Here is a 20538-nt window from a genome sequence, read left to right as displayed (position 1 = left end):
AAAAGAGAAAAGCAGAAACACAGTGTCGTATCTTGCAGTTGTGGAGCAAAGACTGAGGCCTTGTAAGAAGGGCAGTGTGTCACAGCCCAGTAACTTGTTTGCTCATTGTTTATAGGAAAGGGTAATAAAATGCAACGATGCCCAGCAAGGTGATCAGCAATGAAGGATTTATTATATCGGCGGGGGGGGGGGGGGGGGGGGGGAAGAGGAGAAAGAAAGAAAGAGGGAGAGAAAGAAAAGATTCCTTGCATTCCAGAAACGTAGCCAGAGGCACCTGGCAGTGATTAGTGCAAAGGTTCACCAAACTTCAGATAGAGTCCATCTTAAAAAAAAAAGGTAAAAAAAAAAAAGTGAACGGTATAACTGTTTCCTTAGCATGTGCTGACAGAAATTCCCGTAGGGCAAGACCCAGAACAGAAACACGTGGCAAGAGATTGGGCGCTATCCAGAGATCAGATTAGCAGAGCTTTACACATCATTTTTAATATTATGGGAAGAGATGAAAATCAGTGTTAACTTTTTTTTCCATTAAAAAAAATATAATCTCCTGGTCCTGGAACTGAATTGGACTTTCTCCACAATATAAGTAACTATAATGCTTGGGGGAGAGATTTTATGAATGAAAGGGTTGGCGTGCTAGATTTTATGGTAGAACCTGGTTTCATGGAAAAAATCTCAGTTTTTGTAACTAGCTGCAATACTGTACAAGTCTGTAAAATAAAACATGGAGCTTCTTTGCTTTGTGCTTCTCACTCTGGTGCTTTATTATATACTTTTCTTCATATTAATATGAGTTAAACATAATTCTCAAAGTCAAGATTGTTTGATATGGTGATATGCTATGCAAGAGAACTGTATTACTGTAACCCAAAATATACAAAAAATTATTTGAGATAAAGGACAGATGTTTTTCAGTCTGGATTTGCTCCTGTTTCCACTGACCTCAATGGGATATGGGTTGAGGTTCTTTGTCTAGCTGAGGAATCTGCCAATCAAGCCATCACATCATAAAAAGAAAAAAAAAACCAAACCCCAGACAGTTTTCATATTGGAAACATCCCTATCTTAGATATTTCTATTTTGCGGTTCCACTTCATTCCCACTTATTATTCAAGAATCTTAGTTTGAATTTATTTTCATTATTTTTCAATTTTCTCTTCCATTCAATATTTACTAATTAAGTATACTGTGTGTAGTTTTTGGCAGTCAAGAGATGATGAACTAGATAATGAAAGAGCTAATCCGAAAACAGCTTAAACTCTGGTTTTACGATTTCTTACTCTCTGTTAACTTGTCCAGGAACTGTTATTGAACAAAGACTGGCTAAAGCAAAGTGTAAAACTATTTCTTACTCAGACTAAGTACTGTGGATCAATATAGAAAACATACATCTTGATGTCTTGACAGAAAGCTCAGAAAAATCAATGTCTAGATGTATTTATTTTTTTGTTCTTTATGGTGCAATAATATTGGAACAAGATATTTGGTGGCCATTGCGAAAATACACAAATTCTTATACACCACTGCCTACTTCAGGAGGCTGAAAGTGGAGGCAGCAGGGTACATAATTCTAAAACAAGATAATGGTACGTGTAGCCTATTAGGTGTCTTTTCTATAGATCACTGCTAGCTCATGGCATACCTAGATCGTTCCTCCACATATACTTTGCTTACAATTTAATACAAACTTTTACAATCCACAATATATTGTTAAAACATGATCAAAAGAAAATCTATGGAGAAGTCTTTCTGGGATTTCTGTTTGAGATTCCTGAAGGTATGCACTTTATAAAATGAGAGAGAAAACAGATTACTATCTTCTATGTTTTGATTTTTAATTTCCTTTTTCAAAAAGATCCTTCTGTTAAGATCCAGGTGTCTGTGAGTTCCCACTGATGTGAGTGACAAATGCTTTGCACTAGAGGTGAGGAACTGGCTCGTTGTCTATGTCTAACACTTGGTTCTGTGACTCTTCATGGGCAGCATCCTATCTGACTTCAGGAGCTTCCCTTAGGAAGGGCTGTGAAGCTGAGTATTTTAAGACAATGTTGAGCATGGTGCAGGATTGTGCGCATTAACATAGGCAAGGTCTGTTCTCAAATTAGGATCAGTTCTTCCAATAGTTTTCTCTTGGTTGTGTGGATGAAGGTATTATATAAACAAGATTTTTCTGATTAGTCCTTTTACTTAATTGTCTACTGATGCATCCTCAGGAGAGGAATGCATTAGCTTTGCAATTCCACCTGAAATCATAGGTCCCTCAAGACCAGTATTATGTCTTCAGCGCCATCCTACACATGGTGCTTCAAAGGGAATTTGAAAAAAAAAAAACCACAATACCTGGTCAATCATACAAAGTTGTGTGATGAGTGAAGAGAGAGGAGAATTCCTCTCTGGCTCCTCGGGCGATCAGCTTACATCCTGAAGCACAAGATTTGATGACCCCTTGCTTAGCATGGAAATGTTAGTTTTGGCCATTAAATTCTTCAGTCCCTTTTTAAAAAACTAGATATTTTGTTTGATTCTGTGACTTCCTGTGGCTACGAATGCCACAGGCCACGGCATGCTGTGTGAGCAAAATGTTCCTTTTGTTTTAAGCCGACCTGCTTCTCTCTGTGGTGCATGCCCTGTTGCTCCCATGTCTTCGACAGAGTGGAGAGGAGGCTGGCTCCTCCATTGCACCCTTGTCATTGAAAAACTGCATTTTAAATACTCTTCTTTAATTGGTATGCTTCTAGTTTTGGCAGTTTTACTTTGTAAGAAAACCTTGTCTTGCTATTCTAGTACATCTTCAGGTGGTTTTAACTGCCACGATAACGTAATGCATCAAAACTGAATACCACTCTTTTGGTTTTACCACTATGTAATATATGGTCGTTAATAAGTAGATTCTTACTGCATCCAATTGTATAGTTCCCGTTCTGTTGTTATCACTGATCAAGAAAGTTGCACATTATTCCTACAACACTGTTGTTCCCAAAAGATACTGTAAGTTCGAAACCAGTCAACATCATGCAGGGAACAGAGAGTCTTTTGGACTGAGAGGCACCGACTGTCATTAGGTTTGAAGTGACTAAAATGAATCTTCGGGTGAAAAAGCTTTCCTCCTTGCATCATATAGTACATACAGCAATGTTTTTAGCAATAGCAGTTTCATCAGTAGGCAACTGGAAATCTGGGTTCAGAGAGGGCTTGCTAGGAACATTAGTGTCTGTAGCAGATAATGGCTAGGAATAAAGTAAATGCACAGTTAACAGGTTACATTTCACATAAGGGTTTCTGATAATGGAGTAATTTGGTTAATAATGGGTTAATTTGTTGTTTGATTTTCTAAGTGTTTTACCGTCAAGGATCCTTGTAAGACAGGGTAGATTATATCTACAGATCTGTAAGAGCTGTTGATTCTTCTAAGCTTTATCACGAGGTTGGGGAGATAGCAAAAAGATTTACATTCTTGAACAGAAATATTCCATATAGCCAGGAACCCTCAAGTTTAATGAATTAAGGAAGGATAAGGATTTTTTTTTTACATTTGTGTGAGAGTATTTATTTATATATCTCTCTATATAGCTATATATAGCCACAGATGTATATATATATATTAAAAGGCCCCCAAAGAACCTGCAAATTGACTGAATTATACAAGTTACAATTAAAATATATGGTATATATTTATTATTAATATCCAAACCAAAGCAAACTGTGGTTGTAGTACAGTATTAACAGGAAATGTTCAGGGTATTAGTTATGGAAAGATACATGCCTGAACTACTGCCTGGGAATTTTTAATGTACCCAGCTGAGTTCCTGGTGTAAGTAGGTGTTTCTTCTTCCACACAGAAGGCATCTCCTTTTAAGCTCTTTACTATTTAATGTAATTTGTATCTATTTAATTGGTATCAGAAACGATTCCTCCTTTCTTTAAACAACCTGAGTATCACAGCAACCTAATTAGTAGGCAAATATTCAGGAGAGAGTTAAAAACATAGCACTGGGAACTGGACAGTTAGCTGATGAAAAAACTCTCCATGAGCATGCCAGAGCACATTCACACATGCATACGCACAGACAAAATAAAATTTTAGGGACCAGCTTGAGCTGTAGGCATTTGGATGAATATTTTAAGGAGACAAATCCCAATGTTGGCCACTTCTGCTAATATAGCCACATTTTTCTGCTGAGTAAAGCTCTTTCCTAGCTAAAAACTGTGCCTTAACTTACAGGCAACATGTTAAATTCCCTATTTGGGAGAGGCTGAGCAGAACATAGTAGATTTTACGGTGACCTGCTCAACTAACTGTATGAAACTCTCTTCATGCAGAGGCAGCAGCGATGGTCAAATGTTACACGGTGCTTTCAGGGATTCAGCTCAAGTTCCTGTGCTCAGTAAGCTCCTAGGATACTGGCTGCCCGCAGAGAGCTATGTTTGCTGAGCTCCAGCACCGTGACAGCAGTGACGAGTGCTGGCCGCTCAGCACGCCCAGCTGGAGCAGAGCCCTGCACCCCTCCTGCCTTGCATGGGAGATCTCACCTGCTTTAACCAGTTTCAAAGGCTGTGAGGCAAAAACACTATCACAACTGTTAAGCTCACACAGGGGGAAAAAACAGGAATGCGTAGGGAGTGTGAATGGGGAGAAGCGGCTGCTTTAAAAATAACAATAAAAACTGTTAAATTCTTCTCACATGGTTAAGATTTAAATAGCCTCTGGGAGCAGGGGTAGGGAAGGTGGGGTTTTCCATATTCCCACAGCTGGACACCTTAAATGTACCATTTTGACATGCAACATATTTGCACAGAATTGAAGAATGCAATTACTCGACCATCCTAACAAAGCACTGGAGGGAGAGCAGCCCGGCAGGTCTCTGTGGGGTGCTGCATTTCCCAGCAGTAGCCAGGACAAGACATTGCAAGAGAAGGCAGAGGAAACCCAACACAGGCAGTTGCAGAGTACTTGCTCACCAGAAGTATTTTCCTCCCTCATTCAGAGTGGTTTCTGGCTCATCCAGGCCTTGGAGTTTTTAGTACATCTTTTGTTTCTCTTTAAAATGTGTGTGTGGTCATTATCCACATAAATGTCACTGTCATGATCTCTTTTAGCTATTATCTTCCCAATGACAACAACTGCAATCTTTTTAATCTCCTTTCAGATAGAACCATTTCCAGGCTTCTAATAGCATTTCTGGCATGTGGAGGACTATGTCTCCGCATGTGCCATTTGAAGGGGCTGGTGAGCATTTTGTAATTTGTGGTTGTGCTTCACCGGCACTCCCTTGCAGCCTTGGAAGAGACCATAGCAAAGACTTTTCTGCAACTCCCAGAAGGTAACGTCAGCCCCATCTTAATGCAATAGTTCACCACAGACACGCATTTGAGAGCATTTGCAGAAGATATGACTTGTAGCTGGGCTGCACGACAGCTCATTTGTATTAAGCTATTTCTCTACTGAGACCTTTGAGGAAAAACTACAGCCACATGGGAGCTGACCTTAGTGTTTAGCTGCTGCTTAGCAAATAAACTCAATATTTTCCCCCGAGCATCTATCTGCTCTTCAGCAGTTCAGGCTCAAGAGAGCATTTTGTGTCTCGGACCTGAAGAGGGCCCTGGTGGCCCCTGCATCCCCCGCATACCTTTTTTACCACCTCTGCAGCCCCAGGCCTTCACCCTTGGGTAAGGCAAGGGCTATCCCAGCTCTGTTGCTGAGCTCTTTTTAATGTGTGCTTAAAAAAAACCCCAACAGATAATAATTTTTTTTCTTTGCATGTTGGGTCTTAAAATTCGACTTTAGTTTCTATTTTATATATTTCTGATCATTGCTTATTGGGGCAGTGTTATCTTTCTGATGAAAGATTTACTTTCCTGTTCTTCCATATTTGCCTTGATATCCTTGTCTTCATTTAACAATGTTTAGTTGGGGATATTCAGAGTCTCTGTGGTTTGTATTATATGCCTTATTTTCTTGCTTTGGGAGATGGAATTATTTCAACATAGGATGGGCTTTGACTGGTTGATTTATTTAAACCCTTTTTAATAGAGTGTCACTGTGACAGCTTTTGGCAGCATTCTTCTGCCTCTCCTGTTAAATTTGATTAAGCTGTTGTCACCATTAATTCACAGTTCATCTATATTTACCTCTTGCACACTCCCACGTAGTGCTTAGCCCTATGTCAGGCATAGCCTTGCTCCCCAAGTTTAATCCTAACTGCTCCAAGAAGCAGTTGTGTAACCGGTGAGGAGCTGCTATTGCAAATCATGGTTTATGGTGTTTGAATGGCTTGTGCAGTGGTAGAGGAAGACACCAGTGAGAGATTTAATTTGGTTTTTAGTTGATTCTTTGTACACTTGCAATGCTTTGTGCTCAATTTTTTTCCCCAGCTAGGTGACATATATATATATATACACACACACCCTGCAGGGGTATCTTTATTTCTACGCCTCAGGACCTGTAGCTGTGAAGTTTCAGCAGGGTGGCTTTTCTGGCATCTGAAGGTTCTAGTGCTGCTCAGAGAGCCAAGTCTTATGTTTAGTAAAAGCTCCAGGGGCAGCAGAGACTATATGGAGAACATACAGTCCACACAGCCCTCGCTTTTGAAACTGTTACACTGGGCTATGGAGCAAAAGGCCATTTGTCATAGCTACCATAGGTTGGTAAAAGATTCAGCTTCTACCTATTTACTCATTTATAGGGTTAGTTTAATGCAGCTCTAAAAGAGGCTTGTACGTGAATGGCCAGGTTTTTGGTCCCATCTTCTGCACCATGCCATCTTTCTGGCAGTTCTCGGGCAGAGGGTTCATCCCTTCGGGCCAGCTGCTGTAGCTCCCCTTGGTGGGATGATCGCATTGTGGCGGGGAGGGACCACGGAAAGTTCTCTGTTCCAGTGGTAGCAGAGAATGCCCGGGGATTTCACAGAGGCGGGTTAGCGAGGCTCTTCCTCAGCTGCCCTAACCCGTTGTGGGGGTGTTGGGTCAGGGTCTGTTCCCCAAGCGGGGCTGCCCCAGCCCTCCTATGCTGGCCAGAGTCCCAGACATCTGGGGGGAATTTTCCATCTCTCAGATACAACCATGTCTCTGTCTTCCACTGAGCAGTGCCACCACAAGCAAACACTCAGACTTTTTCTTTGAAAGGACAGTACCATCTGTTGCAGTTAGTGCTGTATTTCTAAGTCTAAAAACTCCTACATAAGGAATAACTGCGACTAATGCTTTTCTTTGTTTTGGCTGAAACTTGGGTGTAAAGCGTTACCCCGTTACAGCTACAAAGGCACTTAAACAATTTACTTGCATTTATTCACTCTAACTACATCTTCCACTTCTGTTTTCTGGACATGTATCTCAGCTCATGAAATTTTAAATTAAAACTGAGCGGTGTTTAAGTTGCTTACTGAGGAGTGGTGTCATTGTGATCCTGTCATTACGGCTAGTACAGGAAGTCAGTGTAAAGGAATAGAAATCCTTTTCTAACTCCCTTTCCTCCTAACGAATAACTGAAAGCAGCACTGCATTGTTATCTTTTTTTTTTACAGTATAATTTCTACCTCCAAAATAAACATTTCTGTAGTTTGGCCATTATAGAAATAGGGCCTGTCAAGTATTTCATTTTCACATATTGTGATGTGCTATGTGACGTTTTTCTGTATTTTCTTTTTCTAGGCTTGCTCCCAACATAATCTCTCCACTTGTCAGCCCCCTGAAAGCATTAGTTCCACCTTCCCTATTGCAGAAACACGGCTCTCCATCATCACACAGCCAGTCACCAAATGGGCAGCAATTTTCTGGAATACCAAATAAACCATACGCTCAATTTCAAAACCAGTCTGTACAGCAGGGATCGCAAGGTAACTCTTCCCTCTTTTTTTCCTTTTTTTTTTATTTAAAAAAAAGCCTTTCCTAATTCCTAGTTGGGGAGGAAGAATTTAGTTCAGTTTTTGTATTTTCGGCCAATACTGTCTTATTAAGGGACTGACAATGGGAACTCCTATTTTTAAAGTGGCTTGATATACATAGCAAAATTTTCACACCAGTTCATGCTGTGATATGTTATCATAATAGGGAAAGCTCTCACAACACCAGATTTATTGCATTTACTCAGGTTTTTTGGACATGTTTTCAAAAAGGTCCTTACAAGAATGAATTATGCCCCCAAATAACTTCAAATACCTTCTTCATTCAAAGATGAAGTGAAATATTTAGCCCAGACTCACTCCTTGATTGTCAATAACAGATCACTCTCACCATGCAGTAGACGCATACAAGCAATGCATGTCACCTGACCGGTCATCCAGCCTTCCGTCAGCTTGGAGAGAGTGACCCTGCCAAAGCAGAAGCCATCTAGTCCCAAAATACATGGGCTGATGCACACCTTGGCAATGTCCTGCTTAGTCCACTGGCAGACATGAGCTTAGACAAAGAAAAAATATTTTACTATTTATTATTTTGAAGTCTGGCACCTGTATTATTTTATATAATAAGATGCAAAGGCACTGTGTACAACTATAGAGTGCCAGTGTGATTTGAGGACAGGAATGGGAGCAGTTAAGCAGCTGTCCCACTGCTTAATTTAAAACATTTTTTGTTCTGAGTTACCCAGCCTTTTTAATTGGGAGCTTATTTACCTATTCTGGAATTGAGCTGTGGGAACTAATGAAGGTTTCTGCAATTTTTGAGGTATAAATTAGCAAGAGATATTATTATCACAGATTCTTCCAGTATAAGGAGCATACATACTTGAGAAATATGTTATATAATCCAGATGGTATGCTGCTTAAGTGTGGTAAATATTCACAGTAAAGAAGTGTGCAGGACATCTGTCTGGTTGCAAGTATAACCAAGCATGTAAGTTTATACAGGCAGATAACCAGCTTTTTGAAACTTGTTTCACAGCTGTACTGTCATTTGTATAAGGTCATTTTTTGGCTGGCAAAGTATCACATGTGATCAATTTACCAGTGGGCAAAAAAGGAGGTTTGCTTTCTCTCAATTTATGCTAAGGCTGGGTCTGAAACACAGGAGTTGAACACAAACCCGAACAGCAATTCGCAGCTGTAATGGGGTTCCGTATCCCAACAGTTCCCTCTGCCCTTCATTCTCTGAGGAGTATTTTTGCTCTTTGGTTGGACTGACTTAGTCTGAAAAGTTAACGCGTATTATATTAAATGATTTGTGATGAAGGAAAAACTAACTCAACCTGATGCTCAACAGATTATTCAATTTAAAAAGATTAACTCTGTAAGGGAAAAGTGGCAGATTTATGATAGCATATAATGATATATGATTATGTTACTATAATGAGCTAAATAACTACAAACCACAAGAGGAAAGTTTAGCAGCTCATTACTATAGCAGAAACAAATGCATAGACAGAACAAGTTTTGAACCACTTAAATAAATTGACTTTATTCCTTAAGAAAACCACATTTCCTTTTGAATGAATTGTTGCTTTCTAAGTGTTATGTCGTGTGGTTTTGAAAAAGCAATAATTTTCCACTTTGGCCAAATGTTGAAGTATTATTATAAATTCATTATGGAAATGGTCATTCCAAAATCAATTTTGATTAGCAGCCTTTGAAATCAATTGATCTGTAACCTGTACTTAGCTGTACTTGCTCTACATCTTTTTTGCATCTCAGTTCATTAATAGCACATTTTTCTAATGGAATCTGTAGTAATTTGGGAGTTTTGAATTTTTGCCCCCCCAAAAAAAGGAAAGCTTATGAGTTCAGCTGTAGAACTAGGTATCTGCATAGAAGCATATAAATGGTATGGATCTGAAATTTTTAGAAGACAGCAAGCTTCATCCAGCTGGTAGCAGAAATATTGATAATGAAAGAATAAGCTGACATTATTTATATGTTTAAACCTAGTTGTAATAAGATCACATGGAAATTATTATATGCTGAAAGAATTTGGCAGGCAATGGAATCCTGTAGTTATTTATACCTGACATGATTTCTTGTCAGAAATTTTATGGAATTTGAAAAGCTGAGATTTATTTGCACATACATGTAAATGACATGACATAACAAGATGGCATTTAATAGGCATATTCCAATTATTTGCTCATTACATCATTCATTTTCAAGCTGCTTGAAGTTTTCTAGGCCATGCCTTAGAGAAACAGAGGCAGCCAGTGCACTGTGTGAAGTGGCTAACTGCAGCTTTTCTGTCACAAATTATTTCAAAGCAAAATTTTAACTAAATGTTATGTTTGGAACTTGGTTTATTCCTTTATTAACTGTTATATTTCTACATCCACTGTACATAAAACATTTAATAGTGATCATTTAAACTGACAGGACATTTAGTAAATTCTTCACTTGAAAATTAACCTCAGAAAATTTTTGATTTAAATAAAAACTGAAGGAAAACCCAAAATCCATGTGGAAAAAAAAATACTGGTGAAACACTTGTTGCCAAACTGGTACTACACTTTTGCTCTCCTAGAAGGGGCAGGGACGTTTGCACCAGACAAGCCTTCTTGCTTACTTCATATTTTAACCACTGAAGGGAGTCTTTTTTAAGAACTTGTAAAAAATACTCCATGTTTAGTTTACTCTAATCAACCATATGTGGTTGCTAATTGAAGCATTGGTTATGGGATTTTAATCATATCCTAATTTCTAATACTTTCTGTGTAAAGCATTTCAAAAAATCTAAAGGAACCACAAGTAAATGGCATGAACCACAAGCACCTTTGTTTCATACTGCACACTTTAAAAATGTATAAATGCAGTAAAGTTCTGCCTTGTATTGCATATGCAAATCAAACATTGGATTGCCTGCAAGCAACAAGTTTCATTTCCTGTGGTTGTGTAAAATGAACGAAACCTTATCTGGCAAGAGCACCCACTGTTACAAAAGTCCTTGTGGTTGCTTTAACTCATATGGCCTTTCCATCTCTTCTCTAATGGCTTTGGTTTTCGGGAACACTTAGCGTTTAAACAAGCTGGCAATTTTCCCTTTTTAATAGCGTAAAAGATGCGTGAGGCTCAGATCCTCAGACTGACTGGCCTCTCGAGCCATGCCAGGCTACTGACGGCCATCAGCAAGAGTCAGCCTCCTTGGTACCAAAAGAAATGCTCCAATTGTGCCTCTGAAGCAGCGGGTGGGAGTACAGAAAGTATATAAAAAGTCATGAAAAAAAATCATACTGACATAGCAAGTCCCTGATCCTGCAGTCCTTCAACCTCAGGGTGTGCAATTTCAGTCACTCCAAGATGCATTTCCACCTTCCAGGATTAACATTCAGCTGGTTGCATTTTGAAATAGAGCTTTTAATACTGCAAGCACAATTCTTCCTACCCAAGTGTTGTTTCATGCCCAGTTTAAGTGCACCAAATTCTTCCTATCCATCCAGTGGAACTGCAGATCAGGTTCACCAGCTGCAACTGCAGTTCTTCAGTGTTTCAGACATAAGGCCGGAGTCCTCCTGAATAAACTGCTACTACTGTCACTCCCCATGGAACCTCCTCCCATAGCTATCCCTGTGCCTTTTTCCACTCACACAGAATGCCTTCCATAAAGCCTCCATCCCTTTCTTACACGGGCCTGCTGTCTCATCATTTCTATGAAGCTAATGAAAAAGGAAGAAAGCTTTCATTATGCTGCTCAGGTCAGAAGGGTTAAAAGTCCTGGGTTTAGTGCCATGGCTTGTTTTACCAGACCAGTGTTCTTGCTGCAACCTTTCCTTTCCTCACTTTGTGTTTTTTCTTTAGTTTGCTACCTGCATTTATCCCATTTGTGAGCACATTAGAACAGGAATGGTGCATTTCTCTATATTTTCTTTGGGAAGCACTTAGCAGAAATTTCATCCTGGTGAATACACTGGTGCTATAACACTGATGTTTTCCTACATCGTGTCTCTTCATTGGATAGTTCCAGTAACACTTTTTGCACTGCCTTTTCAGATTATCACACAGTGATGCTGAGGGATAGATACTGCAATCCAAAGGAGAATTTGATTGCTTATGGCAGTTCTTTCCCAGACTTCTAATTCTGAGACAGTTCTCGGCCTCAGGTATTTTTTTCCTGAGCAGCTAGGCAGTGTAACTTAAAACACTTTAAAAGAAACCTTTACCCATAGGTCTTGAGAAAACCCTAGATCCAACTAGTTTCAATCCAGTTCTGTCATGCTTGGCTGTTCTCTGATTCTCTAAGCCACTGTGCCAGCCCTGTAGATCATAAAGATATTTAATTGATTTAACAAAGGCAAGGCTGGGAGCATGACGAAAGGGCAGCAATTACAGAGACAGAGAAAATACACGTCATGCCTTCCCTAGAAGTGATGTGTATAGCAGACATTCTGGAAGAGGTTCAGGTTTTTTTCTCTAGCAATGCATATAAGTGCTCTCTGCAACCAGTTATACCTCATCTGAAGCCAAGTGTCTCACTTTTTTTTCATTGCTCGTCTCAAAAGTTTATATTTTTAGCAAGGAGTTCGTGTTTTGTAAACAGAAAAGTCAGGATAATTATCAAAAACCAATCAATAAAGCACTGTACCTAAAACCACATCAAAAGATGGCTTTGCTGCTTCTCATAAGAGCTCTTTGGTTTTTTTGAGCCAAACTCTCCAGGCAGTAAATAGAGGTGGCTGTCTATTTATTCTGAGGAAGGACATGCCTCATTTAATACTCAGCTTTCCAAATTTCTGGGCCTTCTTCTACATAGGAGCAAATATGAACAGCTTTGGTACAGTGTGCATAGTGTCTTTATCTAATATAGTCATCCATTAGTACCTTACCAGTCATGGATATCAACAATTTTGGTATTTTGTGGTGGAGGATCGTAGGTTCTCGAGAAATGAATCATCTAATCCTTGCAGATTCTGCCAAAACACATATTAAACTGTGAAACTTCAGAGCAAATCTTTCACCACTTGATGAGTTCATTGCATTTCTACTAAAGAATTGGCTCAGCCTTAGAAAACACAACCAGAATGACCAGACAGACCCTGAGTTTTGCCTGATACTATCTACTTGGTCAAACTTTGGTAGAAAAAGACAGGAGATCTTTCTTAACAGGGAAAAGCTTATACACTGCGTGATTTCTAAGGGACAAATTCCCCCCTGTGTGGCACCCAGGCACTCTGGTAATAGGCACAGGTATTTCATTTCTAGACAGACTGAATAGCTGCACAACTGGCCCAGCAAGTCAAGTCTGCCACTGGTGAGTGGAGCTGTGCTGACTTTTGTCAGCCGAAGATGTGGTTGTGTCTCTGCTTGACTGAAGTACCTGGAACTTCTGCAGTAGTTCCTTAGGAAATGTTTCGGTCTGAATAGGACTGAGGGAAGAAAGACAACAGCTCTGTATTTTTTCTGGCAATTAGAGGTAAATCCTGATGGCACATTCTACTAAACTTTAAGCCTGACTTGGTTGAATTCGGTTGCATATAAGGGAAGGAGCATAATTTCTGAAGGGACTTTTGGAGAAGGTAGGAAAAGGGATAGTTAATATGAATGTGCAATTAGTGTGCGATGCACCTGGAATCAGGAAGAGGTTACTGAGGCAGGAGAAAGGAAGAGAATTAAATCAGCCCATGGTTGGTATAAATCTGCTGGCATGCTTTGAGGTCATCCTTATGGGAGTAAATAACATTTTCTTTTAGGATGTTGGCACAAACTTGTAAGTAAGTTGTAAAATTCCTTCCTCAGCAATTCATCTATCATTTACTGTTAAATATCTTCTTTTGTTGTGTACAACTCATTCACAACTTCTGCTGGCAAAACCCAAACTGCTGGTGCACTGGTAATATGATACATTAAAAAAAAGCAGGAGATAAGAAATGTAGGGTATGCGGGGGACACAAGTCAAACATGCCCCAAAAGCAGAATGACCGAGGCAGCCAGAGACCATACAGATTTATCTCAGCACTTTTCAGAAGCAGGAAGAGCCTCTAGCTGAACTCAAAGTCTTCACCTGACTTCCATCTGGAGTCAGTCCTGCACCTCTAGTTCAGTTTTACTTGCAGACTGTGGCTCCCCGTGTTTGGTGAAAGGGGTTTCATTTCAAGTAAGAGCAGTCTGAGAAAGGAGAGGTTTAAGGTACTCTTAAAGGTGTTTTGAATAAATAGCGCTATCTCCAGCAGTGCGTAACGCACACTGTATGGGAAAAGACTTTACTCAACTGCAAACAAAGCGGTGCTATTAATTTAAATATTGTATTATTGTATTTAAATTAAAAGTAATTCATTATAGACACATTCCCTGAGGAGCTGAGCATCCTGGACCTGATCCAGTGGAGTACTTACTATTTAGCTTTGAACACAAGTGGGCTGTTGACTGCATTCAGCTGACCTATTGATTGAAATGAAGCACATCCTTGAGATTTTTGCTTGATGGGGATCACAGTTCACAGCACCTTGTGGGACCGAGTCTGATGTAGCTTTTACATTATTACGACTTACAGTATAGCATGATCATTTTTCCATAGTTAAAACTAAGGAACTAAAAACCCCCACAACAATAATGAAATACTGTGACAGAAATGGGGCTAATACCATTGCAGTAGTGTTAAAATGTGTGTGCAATATCTGTTTTCAGGTTACCAAGGCAGCTTTCACTCAATACAAAACTGTTTCCACTATGGAGACTGCTACAGAACAATGGACCAATCTGTCACCAGCGATGTGCTAACAGGGGAATCCCATTGCTTTAATCCTCTGAGACAGAATGGCTATCACATACTCAATGCACCTTTAGCTTCAACAGGTAATTTATTCTGCCTATAAAGAATTATCTATACGCTATTTTTAGTAGGAGGGGAAAAGTACACATTATAGTCAGTGTTATTGCAAAAATATGGTTATATTAAAAACTCAGTCACTGAAATTCATTTGCATCTATAAAAACCCCCAAAGGAAAACAAATTTGTTTTCTTTAATCCTCCTGTATTTGAGTGATGGACAAATTCTCCTTTCGTTCTGCTGGATGTCAGAGGTGACAGACACCTTCAGGAGCAAACAAACAAGACACTTCCCACATTTATTTTGTGGGCTATTCATTGTACATCTCTTCAGGTAGGCTCAGGTGGGTTTTAATAATCAGATCAAAGTTAAGAAGATAGTTAACACAACTCTGAAGAAAATAGCAGCAGCAGGGACTTCCTGTCCATCTAAGTATAAAAGGATGGCACTTTTTTGCAATACTGACGTTTACAAAATGGAAAGGCACTGCTTTGATAAATTCAGCCAAAAATATTGGTTAGTTCCTTTTTGTTCAGGAGTCTCTTTGTGTTTGCGCTGTTGCACATTCATGGCAATTGTATTTTGCCATTTAGCTACGTATTTGCATAATATAAAATTTGCAACAAGTTATAGCTAGTTTACTATAATATGTCAATATTTAATTATTCATTTTTATAAAGCATTTTTTTCTACTTTTAAAACCACAATTAAGAATTGGCAGAATTACTGAAATCAAACAAAATGTGAGTATTGTCAGAGCCATGGAACACTACTATTTACTGCAATCTTTACTTTCATATCTCCAAGAAATTTTTCTTCGTGTCTGAATTCAGGAGGGCATCTCGGTTAAGGACGATACTGAAAACATATGTTTAAATGCTTTTTGAAATGGGGCCTGAGTCAGACCACAAAATTAGAGTTGACTTTCCTGTTTGTTTTGCATTAAAGGAGACTCTGTTCAGAGAGAGCGTGCACACATTTGTCTGTTGTTCCATACTAGAAAGTGTACGCATCAGTAACAAACACCAGGGAAGAGTTTAAGATGAAGTTTCAACTTCAACTTTGAATTCTTTTGTGTTATTCATAAGTTTGATGTTACCAAAACATAGTTTTTTTCATGTTAACATCAAATTTCAAGTTTAGATTGACAGCTTGCAATATTTAAAGAACAGACTAAATAAACTTTCCAAAAGAAATTGTAGGAGCAAAGAATAATACTGTGGCAAGACACCAACTTCAACAACAGTTGATTTTTCTGTCTGGGGCTAAACTATTATGAAATGTTTCTGTGTAATATTTTTGTTTTTAGAGTGGTTATTGAGGTATGCAAATACTTAAAAGGCTGAAACATAAATATATATGAAATATATAAATCTTATCTCATCTTTTTGTGTGTAAAATAGAACCATTCAGGTTTGCAAGATTCATCAAGCCTATGCATTAATTTTTTTCAGGCTTTTATAGCACCATTAATATTAAATGAGATCTCATCTCACAGGAATGCCAAATGTGACTGGCAAACAGCTGTTCCATGAATCACATTAACAGTCAATAAATTTTTATTTTCTGTTCAGGACTTTGGATAGTTTACTCTATCTGGAATCTAATAATGATTTCTGGGGTGTATGCTTATCTTGGGTTGTGTCCATCTGTGGTTGTGTATCCACCCCGTATACAGGCTCATCAAACAGAAATTAGCATAACATAAACACTGACAAAACTTATCAAAATACTGGTCACTCCACTTGGAGTGACACAGCACAGGGCAGATAAACAGGCCAAGTTCATCTTCCAGAGACTTTGGACATACACTGCATGCCAGAATTCTGCAGACAGCAGAATTTGACCTGTAAACTAACAGTAAATTAATACGTCATAGGAAAATGCAGAAATGTAAACAAGTAGAGAATTTGGTCTCAAATAATGAAAACATACCTAATAGTAAAATACCTATAATTAAGTTCTAAGGATTGAGCCAATGGTTCTTTCTGAAATCAGGACTGGCTGTATAAGACTACCGGATCTGTCAGTACTGTGGTACTGCACAGCTCAGCTAGGCCTGGTGCGGTGCTACATTCTGCCCTCTCTAGACACACTTGCTGGCAGAGTGAGGCAGCCAGAAGAGATGAGAGACAGGCTAAAGAGAAGAAACAGCCTCATTTTCCACACAGGGAACTGAGGCACAGAAAAACAGGCGTTTCCCAGTGGCTCCAAAGAGCTCCTCAGTCGAGCAGAGAATGGAGCTTTAGCCACGAGGATCAGCCATCCACACATTGACTTGCAATTCACACCAATGTGATTTGTGACAGATATATTTTCTATGTATGTCAGACACTTAATTCACAGGCATGTTCTTAACTAGAAGAATCTTGTTCCATGTGTTGCCTCAGCTGACATAATGCTGCTGCTGATTATTAAAACTGTGGTAGGTGGGCTCTGTGGGCTGGGGGCAGGGGTCAGAACCTTGTGCTGAAGCTCACAGACACTTTTCTAAAAATCAAACCGAAATCAGGCAGTACAGGGTAAAACAGAATAGGTATGATAAAGGATGAACATAAAGGGCCCCCATGGTGGGCTTTGGTGGGCTGAGGACAGTGTGGTGCACAGCTCCTTCCACATATCCTGTGAGCCTGGCCAGACCCAGACATGCTTCTGCAGACCTCACTTCTGCACTACGTGGAGATCCAATAAACGTAGGATCCAGATTTCTTCTGGATCTTAAGAGCAGCTGGGAGACACATGGAACATTTTTCCTAAGTGTCATTAAAAGGAAAAACACACAAAACAAGAGGACTGCATCACTTTTAGTGCACACTTACTAGGATCCTTGCCCACTCATTGTTTTGACATCCTATTCAGATAATGACTGTAAAGTCCCATGAGAATCATACTCTGATACTTGCACTTCACTTGCAAATGGGTTGCTTTCCGCAGAAATGAATGGGAGCTGCATTTACTATGACACAAATGCCCATGGAGATTAGTTTGTGTATCTCCTGGGTAAGGCTTTGATGGTAAACCCTATTGTCTTTTCATTAACACTGTGCTGTACTGAATAATCCCAGGCCTCAAACTATGCTTCCTTCCTTATATGTCCTGTGGTACTAAATCATGTCCATACAACTTGTCACGCTTTCAGGCTATGATGCAATCTCTGAAGCACAGTGTGTATCTGAAGACATGGTCTCCAACGGAACCGATGAAAATGGATTCTTCCAAAACAGTGCCTTTGATCACTGCTTGAATCACATTCCTTCCATCTATACAGATACCTAAGAGCAGTGCTGACCTTGTTTCCTTTATTATACCTATAACTGTGTATGTAATAACAAATGTGTTGTTCAAGTACTTTTATTTAGTCTGTATCCCTATATGTGCTCATTTAAATAAACACCTCACATTTACCAAACCATTTTATACATGAATAGTCTGTATAAGATAGTATTGGAACCTGTTCCTTTGCTGTGGCACTTTGAAATTCATGCTTTAAGGGAATGAGGAGCATTTCAAGCAGCTTGGTTTTTTTAAGTTCTCTCAGTAAAGTGTAAATGTAAGTTATATAATAAACTTGTAAAGAAGGGGTTTTTTTCCTGAAAAATATGTTTCAATTTGAAAATGTTGTTTCCTTTAATCAGTTTTCATTTAACTCATTGGTCAATTCTTCTCTTTTTTTTTCTTTTTTTTTTCTTTTTTTTTTTTTTAAACTAAAAGGATTTCTTTAATCACAGACCTCATGTATATAAAGATCTTCATTTGCTCGGCTGTTTTTATATTTTCAGTTTTACAAGAAAGCATTAAAAACTGGAAACAAGTGTACTGTCATTTCTTAACATCATTAGTCTGCCTGATAAATCCTAATATTACATTCTTAAAATGTCTGAGAGTGATTTAAACAAAGCAGTGACATTTCAGTAACAGTGAAATTAAAGCAGCCCAAGTGTACGTGAAGAAAATCAAGGAGCCCGCAGACTTCCAGTGAAAGGACCAGAAGCCTTCCAGCACGGGGTAATAAAGAGCAGGACACCTTCAGAGGGCTTTTCTCCATCCAAAGCACTTGCCATCAGGTGCTTCTAAAGGAACAGAGGTCACCTGCAGTGGCTTGGGCACTGTCACTGTGGCCCTGGCCCCACTGGGCTGCATTTCCCAGGCTAGTCACGGTTCCTGGGAGAGACAGGCATCCAGCATCCTGCAAGAGGACAGGCACTCCCAATGCGTGCCAATGCAGGCATGTCGGACGTGAGCTCCTGACAATATCCCATGGTGGTTTGGGAGAACAATAAGGAAAAACTAACTAAAAAAAAAACCCCAAACTTGTTCTCATTTGCAAACCATTGCTAGTTGGCTTAATACGGCACCCTAGGAGCAAAGTATGGTTATCTGAAAGGGTTTATTCTGTCAATACGCAACCCCCAACCTCAGGAAATGCTGCTGCATGCAGAACCTGCTCTCCTGCAGGTATGGGTGCAGCTTCACGAAGGAAAGAGATGCTGGCAGCTTGGGTTAAACAAAGATGTGCCAGGTCCCTGGGCACACTTAGAGTTAGCATCAGCTTTGGTCTTGTGCTGTACATGGAAACCAAATGACAGTAAATGTCCTAGCTGCCCTTGGCAGTGTCCAGCTGTGACTGGCTCTCCCTCCTGTGCCCGAGGACAGAGGGCTTGAGCTTGGCCACAGGACAGAGCCCTTCTGAAAAAGCTGAAGGACATTTTTACAGCAGGTCGCAGAGCGAAGTCTGCAAAAGGACACCATGCCCACACCAATGACAAGCCTCTCCCACACCACCACATCTGCAGCTGCAGAGGAGGCTGTCCTATGCTGATCTGAGCCAGGGGTGCACACCTGAAATGTTGCTCCTGCCTTAGTTTTTCACCACCAGGCAAATCTTCACCAACACCATTCACTAAAGGACGGCCAGACTGAGCATCAGTCGATGTCTGGCAAACATCCCTTCATTTACAGCTCAAAGTTAACCAAGCTACCATGAGGCACCACCAAAAAGCTCACACTGGGTTGAAACCAGTCAGTGACTGAGGACAGTACTTTCTTTTTTTCCTCTCTTCTCCCCATTACCAGGATGTGCTCGGCAGCAGTGTGCCCACACAGTGCTAGCAAGGACCTTCCCTCATGCCAGGTATGCCAGTGCCAAGCCACATCTCTTCAGTCCTGTAATCTAATTAGCTGCTCCCCAGAGAACAGCCTAAAACAAGAAGCAGCTGCTGGAAGATTTCTTGCCCCCCACTACCCCCAAAGGACTGACAGAAAAATGTAAAGCACCTGGCTTCAGCAAAATAGCAAGTTCTGCAGGAAAAAAAATTGCTAAATTCAGTGGCATGTTAAGAAAATACCACATTTTGCAGCTGCATAATCAGAATCCACAGAGCAGACCCCAAGCTGAATGGGGCGATTCTTTGGCAGCATTTGCAGAAGTGGCATTACTGGGTCCACAGGACTGCGGTTCCCCTTACAGTCACAAAGTTATACAACCACAATGAACATATATATTTTAAAGCACAATTTGGTGGCAACGTGTGAACCCAGCAGTCAAAGTACCAGGGAAAACACAGTAGCAGCATAAACTTGGAGGTCTCCGGTGTCCTTTGCAGCCCTACCAGGGAATGTCGGCTGTAACTCTTGGCAGTTTCTAGCTTTGGCAAACATCTTGCAGGGAATCAGAAGGGTGTGGTGAGGGTGTCCCACACTCGCAGGCAACCCTTGAACAGTGGCTCTCCTGGGGGACCAAGACCCTGCCCTCTGCAAGGGTGTTAACCCCAGCGGCCAGTCAACAGCCTGTGGCCGATGGCTCCCTGCCTCTGTCGGGCACTTCGAACAGAGGTGGAGCAGCAGGAAAACCCAGACAGGGCAGC

At 40.1% G+C, this 20538-nt stretch overlaps 1 protein-coding gene across 6 annotated transcripts in view; it reads left to right on the top strand.

The window, feature by feature from the left end:
- Positions 1 to 18433, top strand: part of GLIS1 (GLIS family zinc finger 1) — a 212404-nt gene extending 193971 nt beyond the window's left edge. For 5 of the 6 annotated variants that reach the window (XM_054834417.1, XM_054834413.1, XM_054834415.1 and 2 more), the window contains 3 exons: positions 7648 to 7832; positions 14532 to 14699; positions 17814 to 18433. In XM_054834417.1, coding sequence (XP_054690392.1) covers positions 7648 to 7832; positions 14532 to 14699; positions 17814 to 17950 — 490 coding nt within the window. In that variant the 3' untranslated portion in view covers positions 17951 to 18433. The remainder of the gene's footprint in view (positions 1 to 7647; positions 7833 to 14531; positions 14700 to 17813) is intronic. The other variant, XM_054834416.1, reaches the window with a different exon arrangement.
- Positions 18434 to 20538: the final 2105 nt, after the last annotated feature.

This window comes from Grus americana, chromosome 8 (assembly GCF_028858705.1).
Source record: "Grus americana isolate bGruAme1 chromosome 8, bGruAme1.mat, whole genome shotgun sequence".
NCBI classification, from domain to species: Eukaryota; Metazoa; Chordata; class Aves; order Gruiformes; family Gruidae; genus Grus; species Grus americana.
Note: the sequence above shows the minus strand (reverse complement) of the source record. Positions and strands in the feature narration are given on the sequence as shown.